Source organism: Engraulis encrasicolus, chromosome 8 (assembly GCF_034702125.1).
Source record: "Engraulis encrasicolus isolate BLACKSEA-1 chromosome 8, IST_EnEncr_1.0, whole genome shotgun sequence".
NCBI classification, from domain to species: Eukaryota; Metazoa; Chordata; class Actinopteri; order Clupeiformes; family Engraulidae; genus Engraulis; species Engraulis encrasicolus.
Window position 1 is genome coordinate 26063793 of NC_085864.1, and position 22500 is coordinate 26086292.

The following is a 22500-nucleotide window of genomic DNA, read 5'->3' on the forward strand; positions in this document are numbered from 1 at the left end:
AAGCAGGAGATGGGTGGAAAGAAGCAGGCAAGGGGAAAGACTCATTTTCATCTCCAGATTAATGTTTTTAAGCATGATTTTGGCCTTTTTAAATGGCCCGTTACAAATTTGCTGTTACCAGAATGAGAATGTCAATGACCAAGTCGTAATGTATTACTAAAGACCCCACGTAATGTTGTAGTCATCCAATACTATGGTAGTAAAGTCCTCTAAGCGTCTATTATAGCATGCCGCTTGCCGAAACAGCGCACATTATGAGGCTATGCCTTTTTTTGGGGGACAGGAACGTGAAGAATGAGACCGAAATATTAGTGGGAGAGAGAGATGGGAGTCTCAAACCTGGGCAACTGCCTGTATATGGTACAGGACACACAACCTCCCATCTCCAGAACAATGTTAACCGGGACTAATTAGAGCTCATTTTCATTACATTACATTACATTACATGTACGTATATTATCCAAACCGACTTACTGTTTGTTAGATACAGGGTATTGGTTAAAGTGGAGTAATGTGGGGTTAAGTGCCTTGCTCAAGGGCACTTCAGCCATAGATGGAGGTGTAGGGAGGGCAGGTAAGGGTGGGATTTGAACCGGCAACCCCTTTGATCTCAAGGTCACATCCCTAACCGCTAGACCATGGCTCGTTTAAAAGTTGTCAAAGCTTTAACCTAATTCAGATGAAAAGTAGCAAGCCCCATGCCCCGAGCTGTCCTCTTCTGACATGGCCTTCATTAACGTTTGCAGAGCCTCTGGGCATCCATGGTGTAGTTTTCAAAGTAGCGCCCTAACTAACATCCCTACCCAAACTTCCTTACAAGACCGGCTAACGGGCTATCCTGACAAGCACTTCCTACAAGCAGTCCTTTGAAGCTCTTGAAAATGGCAGTGGTGGGATATATGAGTCATGGAAAGACTCTAAACTCAAAAGAGACCCTGCTTCTTTGATAATTTCGCAGCAAACTGGGAGTATCATATAAACCAAGCTGCATACATGCTTATCTTTGTAAAAAAAGAGGAGTAAAATACTAACACAGGAAAATAAAAGAAACCCATATAATGATTGCAGATAAATTCCACCACCCCTGTCGGTGGCGCGATAGCCAAGGCATGTAAAATCCCGCTCATCAATTTTATATTACGCTCTTTCTGAGAAGAAATCCCAGCAGATATCTGCAAAACTATCTTTGGAACCCGCTAAGCTTCACAGTAAAGATGCTATGCTCTTTGTTCATTCAATACAGAACAGAGTCAAGAGTGTCCTCCAGCTAACCTCCACTTAAAGCTGAGCAAGCTGACCAGGACTAGGTGTTCTGTCAAGATGAGCTGCTTCATCGAGATGGGCTACGTATATGCTGTTAACATCGCCCAATCCCAAAACCTATCCCAAGTGTCACTATTGTGGTGCATTGTAATGGCTTGGTAGCTCAGCTTAATAACTGAAAATAAAATCCACACACCAAGCTCAAGTTTCTCTTAATTTAATGTAGGCCTAGTGACATAGCGGGCAGCATGCCCTTAATCCCTTATAGATGAAGGTAAGCTGCATGAAACGTCACTACATTAAATGAAGAGAAACAGGAGCTTGGTGTGCAGGCCTTTATTTTCAGTTTTCATGTGACTTTGCTAGTCCTGCACCCAAAACAGTTTGAGAAGGATGTGCTTGTTTTTTCTTTGTTAAATTTGGTAGCTTAGGTCGTGCCATGACCAACCGGTGGGGCACTCTCCTGCCATGTGGCTGACCCGGGTTCAATTCCCGGCCCGGGTCCTTTGCCGACCCCTCCCCGCCTCTCTCTCTCTCAATTAGCTTCCTGTCCACCTCCCACACTGTCCTATCAAATAAAGTGAAAGACCAAAGACCAAAGACCAAAGACCCTGACAGGTAGCTCATATGGATACATGACAACTCTGGCGCTGAGAGAGACCCCTTCATCAGTGTAGCCAGATTGGGCTGTTTCACGCCCAATTGGGCTGCTTAGGATGGCCGTGTGTGGGTAAAAATGGCATTTTGCAGGAAAACCCGCCCAATTTTGCCCATAGAAATCAATAGAATTGGGCGGGATTTAGTGCTTCCAGGCGGATTTTGAGCATTTTTTGGGCTGGAAATCATCAGCCTCATCTGGCAACCCTGCCCTTCATTAAGAGGACGTGTTTTGGCAGGCTATAAAAACGAGGAGGATACAGTACCTGACCTGCTCTTTAGCCTGCCCACCCGTGAGCCTCAACTCCCCCAATCCCCACTTCAACAATCCTAATATCTGCTCTAGCGTAGAGATCCTTATCTCCAGAGGGGCAACAGAATCGTCCTCCTGGAGGTATTTGAACAGCTGAGAGCTGAGGTGTATCTTGGCCGAGGCGAGGGGAAAGACACGGACACGTCCATGTGTCCTCATTGTTCTATATCGCGACGGTCCCTCAGTGCTGTAAACAAAACGATCTCCATGACGATGGGACTAAGTTAAAAGGATGGTAAGGTAATTGCAATAACCGTGGTTGACATATTGATCTTATGTGCTTGAGGTTTTTTTTGCCCTTATTTTCCATTTTTAGAGAAGAGGAAGTAATACACGTTGCAAAAAAGTTAAGTGAGAGGAATCCAGACGTGCTGTTTGGCAACTCTATGAATTCGTAATTCAACTCTCAATAAAATCCTGCTATGACATTTTAATTCGCAATACTTTTCAACTACGATTGCTGAGATTAAGTCACCAGTGTCACAGGAGAAACATTACATGACTTCTCTTGGCTTCGCTTTTCTCTAGAATCAGATATCGTTCCTCAAGGGGCATCCTATGAGGCGCATGATAAGGTCAGGAAAGTACTACAGAAGTACAGGAACTCTATGACGAACTGAGCGTTTTACATGAGGTATGTTGAAATGCACGACCTATACATCTCCAGAGCATATAAAACTGCGATTCCACTGATAAAGACGGATGGGCTCTAAAGTAGGGGTGGGCGATATGACGATATTAAATCGTGAATCGTGATAGAGTACAAGATCGTCTCGAATCTGCCAAAGTGAAGAAATTGTATAGGTCGTCTTGCAGTGAGGATGTTAACTATCAGTATCAATGTGATGTAGGGCTGCACGATTACGGAAAAAATCATAATCACGATTATTTTGGTCAAAATCATAATCACGATTATTAATCACAAGATTTTTTTGAAAATTATAACAAGATGAAATATAACCAAGAATGAATTACATACGGGATGAGCAAAATAAAATGAATTGTAATAATTATGTAAAGGCAATAGCATGAAACTTAAGTGGACAGATTTCTGGCCAGAAACACCAGCCTGTCAGTATGTTCTGGCTTCAAGGACGCTCTCAAAAGTAGGTCACTATTGCCACGATTAAATCACGATTAAAATCATAAATTCGATTACTCTATTTTATCACGATTTTGATTATTTTTCGATTAATTGTGCAGCCCTAATGTGATGTTTACTTACTTGTGTTGCTGTCTTCACTTTTATTAATTGTGCACTTTATGAGAGTGTCATGAGTCTGTTAACAGTTTATGAACTGCAAATTACAAATTGCAAGCATATCAAAATTTATTTTTGTTGGGGTTTTTTTTTTGATGGAAGATCGTGATTAAAAAAAAAACGAAATCGAGATTCCATGTTAAAAAAATCGTGATATGCCATATCGCCCACCCCTACTCTAAAGCATGTGAGCACTCAGTATTGTCCCAGCTGGGTTTATGAAAAAGAACTGTAACAAATCCAAGTGAATTACAGCTTCTGTTGATGTCTCTGAAGATAAAGTTCCAGCAGATGCTCACGGGGCATTCTTAATGTCTTGGAGTTATGCTATCACTTTGACATCTCTAACTTCCTGAGCACCGTGAAGATTAAATAGACAATAAGAAACTCTCCCCATTTCTGGATATTGTGATGACACTTAAGCTACACAATACTCTTCAACTGACCTTTAATATTTGTTATGCTTTTTTGGGGGCTTTTAATGCCTTTAGTCAGGAAAGGACAGTGCTAAAGTGCGACAGGAAATGAGTGGGAGAGAGGCAAAGGATCGGCAAAGGAACTCAGGTCGGAATCGAACCCGGGGCGGTGGCGTAATGGTGTGGCGTCTTAGCTCATGATTCACCACGCCCCCACAACAGACCATTTTTTATTTGCTTGAAGAAATATAGTTGCTAATTAGTTCCAATGTTTTCCTTTAAAAACAGGTTTTGAATTACATACAATTCTCCTGTGTCGTCTGCTTTAATAGTATGTGATGATTGAGCGTTATCATACACTTTCGTATATGCTGTACAACGTTTTCACTGGTGCCATAGCTAAACTGGCGTTTGGTGCCAGAAAAAAGTGGTAGACAGTGTGAAGAAGTGGTCCGCACACTGGTCCTCAGGAAGATCCCACTGTTGGATCGAAACGTTGCCGTTTATAAAAATGAAATAAAGTTCATATTCTATATGCCCAGTGTGCGGACCACTTCATCATACTGCCATAGCTAAACTGTCCATGAAACCAGAATTCTAAAATTGAACACATGTATAGCAGTCTCCTCTTTCACAGAACAGACCTACAAAGTGAGCAACACCGCATACTGCACACAGGTGCCACAGATTTTCCTCTGAAAACCTTCGGCAAGATAAACATTTGGTCTCCACTAATTAAGGCGCACAAACAAAACAGCTCGCCGTTGGGTGTCCGGGCATCAACCCTGTGTTGTCATCTAAACAAGAAAAACTCTCCTGCAATCTGTCTGAGAGGTCTTACTGTATATCCCATGTAGCACACATTGTCTCTGAAACCATTTGATTTGATATAGATTTTCATAGATACACTCTCCGACCTCACAACCATTTAGAACTAAAGGCTGGATCATAGCCATATAATTACTGTTACTCAGTGCAGCCAACAGCAGAGGCAGGTCAAGTAAAAAACAATCAAATGTTCCACAATATTCAGATACAAATTGTTAGGCATGGAGCAATTAAACCAGGTTCCCCCTCAAACTATTCTCCTCTGGCTGTAGACCTAACACAAGTCATTTTACTAATTACCCAAACTATATTGCACGTGCGATTACCTGTGTGCTTATTAGGAACTCCACGGTTATTAGGATTTCAGAAAATAGTTGGATCAAATTTGTGGGTAGATTGTTTGTTTTTCACTTTTTTAAGCTGTGAACTCGACCTCTGAGCATGACTGCCAGTAACCAGAAAGGAGGACCCAGTCCAGTCCAGCATGTGAAGATCACAAAGAAAACTCAAACACACTGTCCTTTGTTTTCTTTCTCATTTTGATGACCCTGGATCTACCCTGGCACACCTGTCCAAAGCAGGAGTTCAAGAAATCTTTTTTTTAAAAAAATAAATCTGACTTTGAAGATGCCAGTTGAGAAGTGAGTGGGCACGGCACGGCAGGGGATTACCAAGTCATGCGGCCAGCGGGCCGGTCATGCGGTCAGCTGGTCAGCCGGTCACTCTGGTCTTACCTTCCAGCACGCTGCAGCCTGCAGGTGCCAAGTGTGTGTGTGTGTGTGTGTGTGTGTGTGTGTGTGTGTGTGTGTGTGTGTGTGTGTGTGTGTGTGTGTGTGTGTGTGTGTGTGTGTGTGTGTGTTAATATCTGTGTGCATGGGGGGGTGTCTATTTATTGTTAATGAGTGCATCAGTATCTTTGCTTTGAGTGTGTGTGTGTGTGTGTGTGTGTGTGTCTGTGTGTGTGCATGTGTGTGTGTCTGTGTGTGCATGTGCATGTGTGTGTCTGTGTGTGTCTGGGTGTGTCTGTGTGTGTGTTTTGTCGGTGTCAATGTCGGTGTGCGCGCGCGCGCGCGTGTGTGTGTGTGTGTGTGTGTGTGTGTGTGTGTGTGTGTGTGTGTGTGTGTGTGTGTGTGTGTGTGTGTGTGTGTGTGTGTTGTGTGTATGCGTGTGCGAGTGTGTGAATTTGTGTCCATGGGGGGTGTCCATTTACAGTTAATGAGTGTATTCATGTTTGTTTTTTAACAGCACATTGCAGTCAAACGCAATTTAGATCTCCTGTCCCAACGCCTGTTATAACGATTTTTCACAATAAGATGCACTTGGACGTCGAGACTTGACCTAGTTCTGGGGTAAGCGGGTCAGGCGGTCGGCCACCACTCTTACCTTCCAGCACGCTGCAGGTGATGGCTTCCGTGTGCTCTGCCAAGAGGTCGGCTTTGGCGATGGCTGCCAGAGACAGGTAGCTGGACATGTTCCTGCAGAGTTCCCGGTTCCCTCGCTGCAGGAAGCGCACCGCCACCGGAACCGCCAGGGCCATCACCAAGGGCCGGTTGTAGTTCTGAATAGATCAAAGGAGGAAAACAATATTAAAATGTCATTCTTTGTTTGGAAGTCAGAGGCGTGCTCAGTCCCTTTTGGAAGATGAAAAAAGTATTCTTGTGGGTGCTCTTTGGTTCAAGGTTCAATGTCAAAAAAGTTGCTTGAAAAGACCAAGGCACTCCAAAAAGTATAGTTCTTCAGGCATGCCATGAAGAAGGCTCAACTGCCGCTACGCGTGGGCAATTTTAAAAGTCCTTAATGGACATGTCATAATTATAAAGACATTTTTAACTATACTTTTTGGAGTGACTTGGCAGAGAAAAGTTTTTTTTTCTTTTCAGGCAACTTTATTAAAATTTCATTCATTTAGAAAATACAGCCAATTAGGCTATAATATAGGAGGAAAACAAGGCGCTTGATTGTCATGATCTGGACCCGCTCGTCTGTGTTTGGACTGTGTTTGCTTTTGTTTGTAGTTTGGATATTTCTTACATTTAGCTTTTGTTGTGTCCGTCTTTTGTTTGTAATAATAAAAAATGAATGAATATACCTTTATTGCCCCAGGTGGAATTTGTTTTGCGTTTTGGGAACACTTGAACATACTGACAATTACGGCATTATACAAGGAAAAGACTAAAAAACCGACGAAACATGCAAAGTATTCAAATAAAAAAATAAAAAGTCCTGGCAGAATAGAAATGATTAAAATAAAAATTAAAAAATCCTATATACATTTAGTATATTAAACCCAGAGCCCGGACCTTCTGTGTGCTGCATTTGAGCTCCAACTCTGAAACACCTGACACTGACACGTTTTCTGGAGCTGAGACTGGCGAGTTCTGATCAACAGATGTCTGGACACTTGAAATCATTCTATTCCATTTCATCTGTTTAATAGGCCTACATTTCATGCCATGCAATTCTCTTCTATGGATTAAATGGAATGAATGTAACAGGATTTCAAGAATGGAGGCTTCTGTCAATCAGAACTTCAGTCTTTTCCCTGCACCTTGACAGGGGATGTGCACAATTTTGTTCCTTCCATATCAGTACCACAAGCCAGTTGTAGTTCTGCATAAATGAGAAAAAAAGAAAATGCTTATCGTGTTTGTTGGAACACACAGAGAAATGTTAGAACATCTAAATTGGGTACAGGCCTTGTTGCTGGGCCAGTACATTTGGCAGAACTTTACACCTCCTTTTAAGATATTGTATCATCTAAGGTACTAGACAGAAAAGAACTTCCCCCCCAGATTTTTTTAATCTAAAAGGGCACCAGAGAAATAATTGTACTTCATATTGTCCTTCAAAAGGTACGGCGAGTATGGCAAGCTCACAGCAGAGTCATATACAATGATGCACAATGTTTTAGACAACTCTGCACAATATTGCAGCCATTTTTCTGTGTGTGACCTGGGACATGAACTTTCCGGTAAATGTTGCACATTAAGCAAGAACATCTACAGTGGTCCCTTGGGTGCATACCACAGTTGCTTAGTTCAATTCATCTGCACTGGTTTGCATTTTGTATCTTGTAAGACCAGGCCATTTTCCATCCAATCCAGATCATATCAGCCAGCCTTACACTTCACACTACCACCCATGCTGTAACAATCTGTATAAACCTTTCCAATATGGACCTTTTTTAATTCAAAGCTTGAATCTGCAACCCAGATGTTTGCATTACTGTGGGCTAGCAGTATTTTAGAAACATGACTGTCAGATAACTGTGTTCTAGTGTTGGCAATGGTCTGTCCTGGATGCAATGCAATGGGGGGGAAACATTTGAAAAGCTTTAGCGCCCTCCAGGGGGTAAAATGAGAAAATGTGTTTGGATGTGTCAGCCTCTGTTCCTCTCCATCTGCAACTGGACAGTATGTGGTCAATACTCAAGAGGAGATATCAAAGGCCAACGCAAACCAAATAAACCCATTTTCATAGTGTGTCACGTTTCTGTTATTGTACAGTCTGTGAAGGATGGAAAGGAAAGTCCCTGGGTTTATAATCCCCTCCCTCATCCTGGCAGGGTCAGAAATAAGACTCGTTTTTTTAAACCACTGTGCCAAAAAATGTGAACGCTACTCCGTTAAAGACACTTCTTCAACAGCGGGGGCTTCTCCGGAGATCAAAGGCCCTCCTCTCCGCAAATAGTTCAAAAGAATTCAAGCATTAGACTGGAGGGAGAGGGGGAAACAACATCCCCATCCAATTACAATGAATACCCCACCACCACCACCACCACCACCACCACCACCACCACCAGGGAAGCCGACAGGGGGTTGACAAAGAGGTCACTTGTCTCGGGCCCAGGGAGAGAGGGGGCAGAGAATTGTATCCTCATGACATTGTATGTATTGGGTTTGGGGCCCTTTCAGATGTCTTTGTCCTGGGCCCAGCCAAAGCTGTGGGCTGACCACCACCACCATTTACCCAGAATACACCACTGCTCCCATGTGTCAGTAAAGCAGTTGACTGAAGAGCTTATGAATGTGTGGATGCTATTATGCGTGTGTTAGTGGTGTCAACAATGATCGATTCGGCGATCCGATCCAGATCCAGATCCGGCAAGTTCCAGAATCAATCCGGCAATTTTTTTAAGTTTCAATTACTTCCATGGATATTTCGGGAGCAAATGAATGTTAAATTAAATAAAAACACCTCAAAACATTGCAAGACTGATACAGACTGATACAGAAAACAGCCAATAAATTGTTGCTCAGTATCTGACTACTTGTATTTCCTCATCATGGCTGAACATTTGCTTTGCGTTCAGTAGAAATGTAATGCATTGCAATGCATTGTAGAATTGAATCGAATCGGATTGGATCTAATAGAATCGAATCGAATCGGATATACTACCTCCCGAATCGTGATCGAATCGGATCGTGAGGGCAGTGCCGATCCACACCACTAGTGTGTGTGTGTGTGTCCATAATGTGTTTGTGCTTGTGTTTGTGTGTGGTATTGTGCGAGTGTGTGTTTCTGTGTGCATGCATGCGTGCATGCGTGCGTGCCTGCGTGCCTGCGTGCGTGCGTGTGCGTGCGTATGCGTGCGAGTGTGTGTGTGTGTGTGTGCGCGCGCCCGCAAATTTCTCACTTAAAGGTGCACCATGTAAGAGTGTGGCCAGAGTAGGTATTGCAACTATACTTTATAACTAAACTGTGTTGCCTACTGCCAAATTCCAATTCACGAATATTAATAAATAATAAACCAATATTTACTAGTATGATAGAAGGACTGTAAGTGTTGCAGTTAAAAATGCCTATTTATGGACATTAAAAATGGCGAATCATGGAGAAGATCCCCCTTTTCATGTATGTAAAATGCAATTTTCCCAGTCATAATGAATACTATTTTATGGTGGTGGTAAGTACTTGTTAATAAGGTAACATTTGTGAATGGACAGTGTGAATTCTGGAAATGAACTACTACAAATATTACACAGAGCACCTTTAAGAGTATTAACTATACACATTACTGTAGTTGTAGTCTCTCTAAGAGTTGAATTAAAACGGCAAAAAGTCACTGTGTAAGAGACGTGAGAGAGAACATGCATGCAGGGGGGAAGTGAAGCGCTTCAAAAGTGGCAAAGCGGTAAACTGTTGAAACGGGATGTGGACTACAAACACTTATGAGGAGATTATCGCTAATGGCTGCCGGCGGGGCTGTCAGGTCAGCTTTGACTCACTGGCCCAGGAAAACTCTGTTACCTCTCCAGGTACCTCTCATTAAATCCTCATATGAGGAACTAACTAACACAACTCTCTCTCTCTCTCTCTTCCAGCTGCACTGAGCTTTCAGACCGGAGCTGGTGTGTGTGTGTGTGTGTGTGTGTGTGTGTGTGTGTGTGTGTGTGTGTGTGTGTGTGTGTGTGTGTGTGTGTGTGTGTGTGTGTGTGTGTGTGTGCGTGTGTGTGTGTGCGTGTGTGTGTGTGTGTGTGTGTGTGTGTGTGTGTGTGTGTGTGTGTGTCTGTCTGTCTGTCTGTCTGTCTCTCTTTCTCAGTGTGTTTGTGCACGCGTGTGTGTGCGTGTGTGTGTGTGTGTGAGAGAGAGAGAGAAAGAGAGAGAGAGAGAGTCTGTCTGTCTGTAAGCATCCTTAGCACATTCTCAGGAGTAAACATCTCACATCATCACTTAACGCTTACATCAACAGGCCCAAGGCAGATGATGTAAACAGTGACACAGCATTCAAGTAACTAAACATAGAAATGAATAGACTAGGAGGAGGAACCACCAGTGAAAGTGGTGCGTTGTCGGCACTGACGAGTTGTGGAGAGACCGCAATATTACATAATGTCACATTGTTTACACATGCACAACACTTGATGTGTTTACACAGAATTTAGACTGCAGTGGTTCTTCGCTGCTGTAGCTTAGGGACCAACAAAATCCCATCACCAGTTTGATATTTTCAACCAACTCATTGGCACCCTCTAGCCCTCATTATGTAAAAGAAATATTAGCATACCCGCACACAGGAAGGGGTGCCGACAGGGGGGGACAAAGGAGTCTGTTGTCCCGGGCCCAGGGAGAGAGAGGGGGCCCAAAATTGTAGCCAGGCTGTGCCCTCCTAGTGACGCAACACTTTCAGCGTTGCAACTAGTCAGGTCAAGAGCAAGTAGGCCTACTTTCTGAGTTCCTGCAAATATGGGAACTCCGCCCACTTTGTCGATAAGCAAACAACCATAAGCAAACCAAGGGAGGCAGGTCAACCATGCCGTTCAGAAAACGTTAATTGTTATGCTCTTGGTCGGACCAAGTCTCGAAGAGATTTTAACGTCTATGATAATCAGGCTACCAAAATTGGGTCTTCATTACATTGTAGGTACTGGATTAAAATGACTTTGATGGGCAGTCATGGGTGAGCGGTTAGGGCGTCAGACTTGCATCCCAGAGGTTGCCGGTTCGACTCCCGACCCGCCAGGTTGGTGGGGGGAGTAATCAACCAGTACTCTCCCCCATCCTCCTCCATGACTGAGGTACCCTGAGCATGGTACCGTCCCACCGCACTGCTCCCCATGGGGCGCCACTGAGGGCTGCCCCCTTGCACGGGTGAGGCATAAATGCAATTTCGTTGTGTGCAGTGTGCAGTGTTCACTTGTGTGCTGTGGAGAGCTGTGTCACAATGACAATGGGAGTTGGAGTTTCCCAATGGGCTTTCACTTTTCACTTCACTTTGTCCTGGACCCCGCAAAAGCTGTCAGCGGCTCTGCACAGAGGCATACATCCCGATAATTAACAGGGCACATCACAAACTAAACAGCGAACTGATTCATAATGAAAAGAAGTTCTCTTTGAAATTTCCACTAATGAAGCAACCTGGCATGAGATCTGACACGTTGGGCTTTGTGTTTTGTTTTTGTTTGAAAGTAGAAAAGAGTAACTCTCATCCAGCTTGGCAGGTATCTGCCTGAATATAATCTCTCAACCATGCAGTTCAGTCTTTAATTGCGAAACCGTAAATAATTAAAAATATATATATATTATAAATCAACACATGAATAAATATGAAAATCTGCCACAACTGTGGTATTGTTATGAAAAATGATCAAATTGGGTCTAAATCTGTAATAACTTTTTGATTGTTACTGTTATCATTTTTGTGGAAATTATATATTGCACCATCTTTCCTATAGCCCCCATACTACTATGTAAATCATTCTCAACCCAATGCCCCTTATCAGAGCAATAGAAGTAAGAGTTGAGCTAATTCCATTGACCTCCATGTTCATTTTTTACACCAAGATGGCGGATCACGGAGCCTTTGACACACAGATTGCCTTTGACATAAAGCTAAAGTTCCAGAAAGTGAGCATCGAACACAGAAAAGTCCAGTAAAAATAGTCCAGTATAAATCATTTCAATTAATGTATTAGTCATCTTTGCTTGTAATATGTAGTGGTTCTATGTTAGCCTCTAGCAAAAAGAAAGCAGCTGCATGGAATTCTTTGAATCTACATGAACAACGTCACCAGCCGACTTCCTGTACACAACTCTGAATTCCATGCCTCTGCCTCTCACCTAGTATCCTGGGAAATCCCATGCTGCTTTGCACAATCGTTTCGATCTGAAAGGCAGCATGGAATCTGTACCCAGAGAATGGACAAGATCGTTGCCTCAAATCAGAGACCGGGGAGGCGTGGAAAGGTGATGACTGCAGCTTGTTTGAATAGATACAACTGACACGATTGGCTATGGCTACGTATGCCAAATGATACACATTTGTAACGCCCAATAAATAAACAGCTGTCGTCGATCGTAAACTCTACTCACAATAGGCAGGTCTCCAGACTTTTTAAAAAGATATATTTTCAGGGCTTTTCTGACAGTGGAGGAGAGACAGGAAATGAGTGGGGAGAGAGAGATGGGGATGGATCGGCAAATGACCCGGGCCTGAATCAAACCCGGGTTGCAGGCGTAGTAACCCAGTGCCCTACCATTAAGCCATGGCAGAGCCAGGTCTCCAGACCTTCATCTCACTTGTGATTAGGTCTGATGGGTGGTAAGTCAGTAGGTTAGTGGTGCGCACATCCAAGACGCAGGTGCATGACAAAAGGCCAGAATACTGTAAAAATAAAGAAGAATGTCCGCACACTTCTCCCATGTTGCTTTTTTATTTTTTTCTCAAGTGAGCGCTTTCGAGCTAGTCGCTCTTCATCAGACTAGTCATTCTTCTTTATTTTTACTGATGATGGTAACCAGGCAACTTTACCTGCAGGATGCAGCTGGTGATGTCGGAGGCGATCTTGGCGTGGGGCGTGTCCTCGTCCTTGCCCTGCGGCTGCAGGTTATGCTCCAGACAGGACTCCCAGAGGGCCACCAGGGCCGCCCCGTGCCGCTCCATGGAGTGGGTCTCGCGGATCGCCGTGGTGATGCGCGTGATGCAGATCTCCACCACTGCCTGGTCATTGTCATTGGTCAGGTAGTCCTGTGAGGGGAGGGGCATACACACATGTGAGGAGGTGCAGAGCCTGTTGGTGCCACACAGATAAGGCCTATTCGACTTTGTTGCCAACGGTTGATGTTCCCAAAGCATGTGAGCGAGTACTTGTTGTCACAATGTGGGTGGTATTAAACACTGCATTTAAAGTCAGCTGAAGTGGCGTGTGGTGCAAACTTGTGTAGGGGTGTGAGACAACGCTCCTACACACATGTGAGTGAACTGTTGGCCAACCAGTTTATGCCCACGTGACCTCTAAGGTGGTATGCAGAGTCCCTTGCAGACGAGCATCAATGGGGATAAGCAACTGCGGGAGTTGCAAGGTCCGACTGCAGTCGCATTCATCCCGCGATAGTTTGATACCATGTGACATGTCACCCCGTCGGTGCGACATGAATGAAATTTTGTAAGTTGGACAGGAAATCAGGCCACATTTTCATCCAGAACTTTTCATACAAATTAATTTACTATTACAGAGTGTCTTTTTGCTCGATATCACAAAATTGATGGTTCCAGGACAAATTCTCAATAAAACAGAAATTAAAAGAATGAAAATTGATGACGAAGAGAAGACAAAGTTAAAACAAGACCACCGTCTGGTAATTGTGGTCGGATAGTCCTGCAAGTCCAAATGGAGTCAAAACAGAAATGTGACAAGAGCTTCTGTCGTGTTCTATGTAACATTTTATAAATACATTTCTTTCCTTGAATTCCCAAAATACACACCCCTAACCACTTAGTGAGATGCATACTTTCAAGAAACATATTTGGACATGCCCATAGATAGCCATTGTAAAGCCAATTGAGATAATATCTAAATAAGCCAAATAACGAAGACAGCAGCAAACATTTAAAGAAACGTGAGGGCGACTAAAACATTGCAGACAGCTCAGGAAAGGGGCTTAAAGGGGTATGCCACTATTTTGGGGCTTAATATAGTTAAAATCGTTTATAAAGGTGGTTAAGTGTGTTATTTTTCATGTAAGCCGTTGTCTTGCTTTAAGTCAAGTTAAAAGAAGGAGCATGTCGCTAAGCTGGTGGAAGTCAATGCATCCGTGTAGCATACTACATGCTACAGTGATGCATTGACTTTCACTAGCTTAGCTACATACTCCGTCTTTTAACTTGTCTTACAGTAAGACAACGCTTAACATGAAAAATAAGACACTTAACCACCTTTATAAAACCCAGCCAACGACTTTAACTGTATTAAGCCCCAAAATATTGGCATACCCCTTTAATGTTCAAAATAGCGCACTTGTCCTTTAAGATGAAAGGTTCTGAAAATAAAACCAAATGCTTATGAGCGACGTGTAACTTGAACTAGGCCTATGCATGAGAGCCTGACATTTAAACTATTTAAAGTTTAGATCTCGAGTTTCAAAGCTGAACCAGTTTTCAGATTGCTTGATTATTCAGCCATAACAACTGGTATTTGGCCAACTACAAGAGGACTGGTTTCAAAAACAATGCTGACCAGAAACATGGTGACATTAAAGGTATGCTAATGTCTCGAAGCTAGGAGTTTTTGAATGTCACACAGTGTTGAAATCATCATTAAAAAGCGTGACACAGAAACGAGGCCAGTGACAGCCCTGGAGAGCACAGTGTGCGTTGAATAATCTGTGTTATTGCGAGGAGAAACACCCCAGAGATAGAATAATTTAAGATACACTCACAGTAGAGTGGGGTGGGGGAGAGACAAAACAGCCAGAAAAAGAGAAAAAGAGAGAGGGAGGGAACTAGCACAACAGCAGAGGAAAGCTGATTAGAAACATTGATTCCTTTATACTGGTGTGAAACCTCAGCCAGTGTAACATCTCACTCATACGTTTACAGCAGAGTATGAATTTGAAATACCATATATGATGGGAATAAGTGCTCGTGAAAATTACCAAGTTAAAGTACTAAATGCGTGCTTTTTAAAAAATATATACATTTTTTAAATAAATATTGAGTTTGGCCGCAAGTTTATCCCAGATTTTTTATTTTGCCCTTGGCGACTTTGAGTTTGACATCCCTGCTTTATACAGATACAAATCTGGGATATGTGATTGACTGTATATTCAGTATTTTTTCCGAGACTCGTGACATTTCAGTTATTAATGTCACTGAAATCACACTATATTATACAATACTGTGCTCATCAATAATCAAATGTAGTTCATTCTTTCTCCAGCAGGGGGCAACAGCTGAGTGTTTATGTGCGGAGAGCGTGATCACCTGAGGGCTTACATGGGGCACCGTGTTCCTGTGCTGACTGTGCTGACTCCTGGATGACAAAGTCAGGACAGCAGCACATGAATAGTAGGGAGGCTGTAGTTTAGAAGAACATCACTACCCCGAGGCAGACAAATACCAGCTCACAATCCCTCCACTAGACACACACTCACACACACACACACACACACACACACACACACACACACACACACACACACACACACACACACACACACACACACACACACACACACACACACACACACACGCACAAATACAGAAGCACGTGTGGACAGAACTAGGTGCCCAATGCCGTGCCATGCACCCACTTACCGGAGAGCAGGAGATAGCCTTGATCTGTTCCAGAGCCTCCGAGAGGCACTCCTCGATCTCCGCATCCTCCAGGGAGAAGAGGTCTCCGGCGCGGGACAGGTCCCTCTGGCCCAGGACCAGGCTGAAGAGCTGGTGCATCGCTGGGAGATGCAGGGTCGCCGTAGCAGCAAATTTTGGGTCCTTTGTAGTACTATCACCTCAAATGGACCCCGCCAGCCACATATCTTCATAAATTGGACTGTGTTTGGTGGGCCCCCTATATACATGGGGTCCTGGTGACTCAATCGCACTTTATAACCCCCTGAACGACACACCACTGGCTGGGAGATCCAGGCCCAGGGCTGCGACACCAAACCCAGACCCAGGCTGCTGAGGCCCAGCTCAGTCTAAGGGCGAATGCAGCCTGCTGATGGCGCTGCCTGCTGGTTGTGCTGATGCTGGTGGTGCTGATGCTGCTGCTGTGGGTGGAGGTCCAGATGACCCCTGGTTCCGGCAGCAGCAGCCCAGCAGCATGCTCCTCCGTCTGGGGGTGGAGCAGCTGAGCACCCTGCTCCTCTGCTGCATCAGACTCCCACCGCGCACCTGGGGGAACAGGGGAGAAGAGGGTGATGGTTAAATACATTACAGCCTTTTTTCAGAAAGTGCGCTAAAATCCCACTTTTTTACAAGGTGTTTGGGTGCGAGCAAACAGCAACGTTCATATTTAGTAGAAAACTCACACTCTCGGATTGTGATTCTTCTAGTGTATTCTAGTGGGTTAGCATGACAGACAGACGTTTCGGCCTAAGCCTTGTTCCGCATCGCTGAAACGTCTGTCTGTCATGCTTACCCACTAGAATAAAATGCAAGAATCACACCCGAGAGTGCGGCTTTTCTACTAAATACATTACAGTACACCAGGGGTTCCCAACCTTTTCTGACTTGCGGGGCCCACTTCAAATGTTCACAAATGTTCAAGGGCCCACCCCTGGTCCAAATAAGCCATAAAACTCAAATAAATAGTCAACAGCAACACACAGAGAAGTATCATTTTGATTTTTAGAAAATGATTTCAAGGCCTACTTGGAATACCTTCATGGGCCAACAGTTTGAGAATCACTGCAGTACACATTAGCTGATGTTTTCATCCAATGCAACTTAACAGTAACTGAGGCACAGGGTATTGGTGACAGTCTCTGTAGAAATGTAAGGTTAGGTTCATTGCTCAAGGACATTCCAGCCATGGATAGTATGAGGTTCATACACCGCTATTCAGTATTGACGACCGATTGCCCAGTTATTAGGCCACTGCTGCCAAAAATATGACTTAATATGGCTCAATTGTACGTTGCGCACTGTCCCTGTCAAATAAACATTAAACTAAACAAAACTAAACTAAACTAAACAATGGTGCCGCCCCGGGCGACTACATTGAATAGCATACAGAGCAGCATACATTGAACAAGGTACAGGAAAACCCTGTTGAAGCAAAGTGGAGTTGCCTGGCTACCTTGCTCAAGGGTCCTTTGGCCATGGATGAGGGAGCACGTCCACATGTTTGGGCTAGTAAGGGAATCAGAGCTCTACAGACCAACTCTCTTTCCATTAGGCAACCATTGTATAGATAAGAAAATATGAATGAATGAATGAATGAATGAATGAATGAATGAATGAATGAATGAATGAATGAATGAATGAAGTTAGCTCAAAAACATGAATAGGCCTATAGTCAAAATGATGATGAGGTTTCACAGCATCTGTAGACTTCCCATCCGCAGGCTTAACGTCTTCGATATTTCCCCCCCTTTTATGAGTGAGACTAAAGGGTGGTTTATGCCTCGAGATCAGCGTCACTGCATCATGATGCAGTGAGCCGCGCAGTTAACGGAGTGAAGCCCCCCCCCATCACGCAGGTACTCTGGGGCACCTCCCCGAAATTGTGTCTCGACGCAGGGAGCGACGGCGTGAAAGGGCGAAAATAGGTCTTTGATTGGTCCTCTCGACCAGCCTGCTCTGTCCTCGAGTCGAGAACAAGCGCTACTTCCTTGTTCTAACCTTCGTCGGTCTACGGACTGTGAGCTCTTCATTAAATAAGTTGCCCGTGCTTTGTTGTTTGATTTATTTACACGAACCAAAGACAACACGTGCGCTTGCAAGTTACGACGCTGAAGATATTTGGACAGTTGAACAGTGGTTCCGAGGTCGAGGAAACATTCCGCTTTGTCCTCGACAAATGAGCCACTTCTTTGTTCCAAACTACCACTGTGGCTGCCAGTGCGATCAAACATGCACGTGATATAAAGATTTAATGTTTCATTTTCATTCTCGTCGAGTCTGTGATGCTAAAAAACAACCGACACGTCTAGTTTACTCTTTGTATTGAAGGCAGTTTCAGCGTGGAATGACATCGCGCAGACCGTGCAAAAAACAGGGCATAAACCAAAATTAACTGCATCATGGCTGCGACAAGCTCACTCTGTGGCACAAGTAGGAAGCATAACCCGCCCTTAATGGCAAGTTTGTGTCACAGTCAGTGTCCATTGGATCACGTTAGTGACTCATGACACCTCCTTCTGTCCTAAATCGATGTTGTGTGTACTGAATGTGAATGAATAAAGAATGCCTTCAGTTCGGAGATGCGCACCCCGTAGCCAGTCCTGCGTCTTTCCTTGTTAATCTGTAATGTGTGAAGCATTTCCCCTAAAAAATATGTGATTCATTAAAAAGGCCACAAAGACAGCTTTGAGCAGCAGCTCATACCGTATAGAGGTGTAAATAATAATCGAGTTGTATCGATGCATCGATCCTACAGCTGGGGGTTCAATTAATCCATGTGTCCAAAAAAGAATTAATCGTTATTAATCGATTATTTGATATTTTGTTATTACTACACTAATTTTTTAGGCATTTCATTTTGCTCATGCAGTAATAATAATACTGACAGTAATAAAGATGATCCTCAAATGAAATACATACATATATTTCAGCTTTTTGCTAATCTATTTATCATTTCACACATAAGCTAAGCCTGTAAGGTTAAAAAAAGAATTTAATTGAAACGCGGAGCATTCTTAGGTATCGAAAATAATCAAATGGTCCTAAGAAATCGATATCGAATCGAATCGCCATGAAGGCTCTGAGTTACACTCCTAATACCGTACGAGTAAACGCGTGGGCGTTCTTCACACATGGCTTTCCACAAGGGTGATTGATTAACATGTGTGATCCTGTACCAGGCCAAAGCACCCTCTCACTTTCAACAGGGGTGTTTTTCGAAAAAGCAAAGTTGTTAGCCAGCTAGCATCTTGGTTAATTGCCAATGCGAAATTGCATTGCAAACAACAAAGTAGCTAATGAGGTTAGCAACTATGGTTTCGAGAAATACACCCCAGTGTAGTAATAAAAAGCAGTGGAACGTGTGATGTGGAGGCTGCCAGTGACCATGCCTTGGTTACGTTTCACTGTGCGACCCAAGCTAATAGGTCAGCCATTCTATCCACGCACGGCTAATGCTTTAACTCCGTGGTTCCCAAACAAGGGGGGCCGGGACCCCAGTGTGATGTGTGTGGGACTGTGTGGTGTTGCAGAGGGAGTTGCGTAAAGAAAGGTGTCTTACCATTATTGACTTATACGGTCAATATTTGTTTTTCTTGTCCTGTGAATGTAAAATTAAATTTGACCAATTCTAATGTGTGTGTGTGTGTGTGTGTGTGTGTGTGTGTGTGTGTGTGTGTGTGTGTGTGTGTGTGTGTGTGTGTGTGTGTGTGTTGGGGGGGGGAGGGATCCAAGAAATTATTAATTGGCTGAAAAGGGGGTCCTTACAGAGAAAGTTTGGGGACCACTGCTTTAACTAAGCTATGAGGCAGAGTGCCATAGACCATACAGCTGACCATTAACACGCTGGATAATTCAGAGTGCACTTGTAGCGCTTTAAATCCTCTGGGGGCCACATTCTAGGCCAGCGTTGGCTTTCAGGGAGTGACACATTGATTTTCACTAATTAAAAAAGGTCGGACCATTGATCGTGTCTGATGTGTAGGTCAATATTCCCCCAATTCACAGGGGCAATTGCTTCCAGCGGCATTTTAAACAAAACGATGACATAATCATCAACTGATCATTATGGGTCTTCTTTTCCATCACATCAGATGTCACACCCCCCAAAAGGAGACCAGCCTCACACATACAGGCCACCATAGAACATCCCAACATTTTGTTTGTAAAGAGTCTGTGATAAAACATTGAAACCCTTTGTTTATTGCCGAAAGAAAAACAAGCCACTAATTATCTGGTTCAGAAAGCTAATTGAGAATTATATGGAATCGAATGCCATTACGAGTACGACTGGCCCTTAGGAGATAACAAAAGTTCCAGCGCTTGGCACTGCCCATGACCCATGCTTTTCCCAGACCACATGGGCAGTGGAGGGGGCTGGCACTGCCCACTGGCACAGGCAGAGCCTCCTCTATCTACCCCAGTGTGCTCAGCTGGCTCTGTGGTCTGGGTGGCGTGCTGCGGCTGTCGTGGTGGTATGTGCTGCTGAGCTCTGTTCTTATCTGAAATGAGGTCCATTGGTAAATGACAAATTCCTCTCCCTAATACTGTGCGTCATTTTGGTCTGGCATTCCCGCTGGGTGTGAGAATAGCATGGTCTAGACTAGAGTGGTGGTCCAAAACACAGATCATAATCCTCTTACAAAAGATCATTTGCTGTAATGAAGTATTAAGATACTCTTGCCATAATTGATAGATAAATCTATTGTGTATTACATTTGCATATTCCATACAAAGCAGAAATATCTGTGTTTCCCATGGAATTTCCGTTACTCAAGGTAGTGGTGGGGTCATCCAGTACCAGAATGGAATATGACATCCATATACACTTTTTTGATGAATCAACTTTTGAAACTACAGTTGCAATACAAAATCTCTATCTCTGATCTTTTAAAAGTCGTACACTGTAATATATAACCACGGTTTCACATAAATTAAATGTGAAATCTCACAGAACATAACTGTGACAATGACATAGTACTTTACTGTAAGTACTCTGATTTACAGTAATCTTGACAAGCTCACAGTACATTACTGTAATACAATCTGTGATACGACTTGCTTTACATAAAATTACTGTAATTGTCACCACACTATTATCAAAGCAACTTTAAGCAACTTTTTAGCGCAATTAACTGCTCTGGTGTGTGCGCTGCACTGTAATCACAATAGATTCTTTTGATTTCAATAACCACCATGATTTCAATCATTGCTATGATTTCAATAACCACCGTTTATACAACAGCAAAATGTTTATGGTAAATTACTGTGATATGAAAGCAATGACTTGTGAGCTTTCTTTTAGTGTTGTCTGCTTGTCGCTTTACTTGATGCGAATGAGGTTGTTTTGAAGACTGACCCTTCCAATGCTATCTTCATAAAACCTTTGTGGAAAATATGAATAATTTACTACGCTTTATATAGGCCTATTCCTGTTTCATTTGGAGATGCATGGTTGGTGGTGACTCTGAGGTCCTGGCGACAGGGCCAAACAGCTCTTCTAGAGGAGGTCAAACAGGGTCAGAGAGAGCCTTTTGATCTCCCCCCGCCAGACTCTTCCCCAGCCAGCAAATGAGGGCACATCAGCGACGCTGCCCCAGAATCTGTAGAGACCACACGCTGCTCACACCACAGGAGGGCAGACGCTGTAAAAGCCCTCAAATGCACACACAGAGAGGAGAACGGATACACGCACACGCACACGCACACGCACACACACACACACACACACACACACACACACACAAGTACGCACGCACGCACACACGCGCACACAAGTGTGCATCATCGCTTTAGTGCACGTCTTACAAAGTCTCCAGTGCTTGCGACATATATGCCTCACACTGCACACTCACACATGCACACTGTTACATTGCTGCATGTCTCTATCTCTCTCTCACACACACACACACAGTCGTGTAATGCATACACATGCGCACTGCACACATGCGCACTGCACACATGCGCACACACGAGTGTGTACACACACATGCGCGCATACACATGCACGAGCGTGTACACACATGTGCACACGCACGCACACACACACGCACGCACACACACACACGCACGCACGCACGCACGCACGCACGCACGCACGCACACACACACACACACACACACACACCAGACTGTACTGCAGAGCTGCTGCACCAGCGTTTACGTATTAGGAAAAGCTGATCATATCCAAACTCCACTTGTGACACCCTGAAGGGGTGGATGCAGTAGCAAAGTCTTATGATAACTTATTAATGATAGAGCATATTCATTAGCCCATAAGTCCTTCACTGATGCTGCATAAGGATGGTAGTGTCCTCAGCACATGTGTGGAGAGTACAGTAAGCGATTGATTCAATTTGATTCAACCACTGACTTTACACAACATAACTGCTCCCCGCAAATAGATTTCTGAAATATAGCCTGCATTTATTTTTGAAATAAAACGGCACAAGAAACCTTGAATGGCACAGAGTCTGCAATGAGTGTAAACACAACTGAACAGAGGCCGAACAAATATAATTAAAATGTTTAAAAACAACAACTGAATGAAAGAAAAAGGGGAAAAATCGACTTGTCAACTTGATTTTTGATTCGAATAGTTTTTTTCCCAGGCCTACTTACAGCTAAATTCTTTGGATTGAATCATGAACTGGCTGGGCCTGCAAGCCCAATGAAGAAGGCGAGCAGCCAACTG

General features: G+C 43.7%; 1 protein-coding gene across 1 annotated transcript in view; it reads right to left on the minus strand.

Annotated features, from left to right (window-relative positions):
- Positions 1-22500, minus strand: part of veph1 (ventricular zone expressed PH domain-containing 1) — a 154799-nt gene that overhangs the window by 119244 nt on the left and 13055 nt on the right. The window contains exons 2-4 of the mRNA XM_063205321.1: positions 15774-16355; positions 12990-13205; positions 6122-6296 (exon numbers count right to left, since the gene is read on the minus strand). Of these exons, the coding sequence (XP_063061391.1) occupies positions 6122-6296; positions 12990-13205; positions 15774-15911 (529 nt within the window). The 5' untranslated portion in view covers positions 15912-16355. The remainder of the gene's footprint in view (positions 1-6121; positions 6297-12989; positions 13206-15773; positions 16356-22500) is intronic.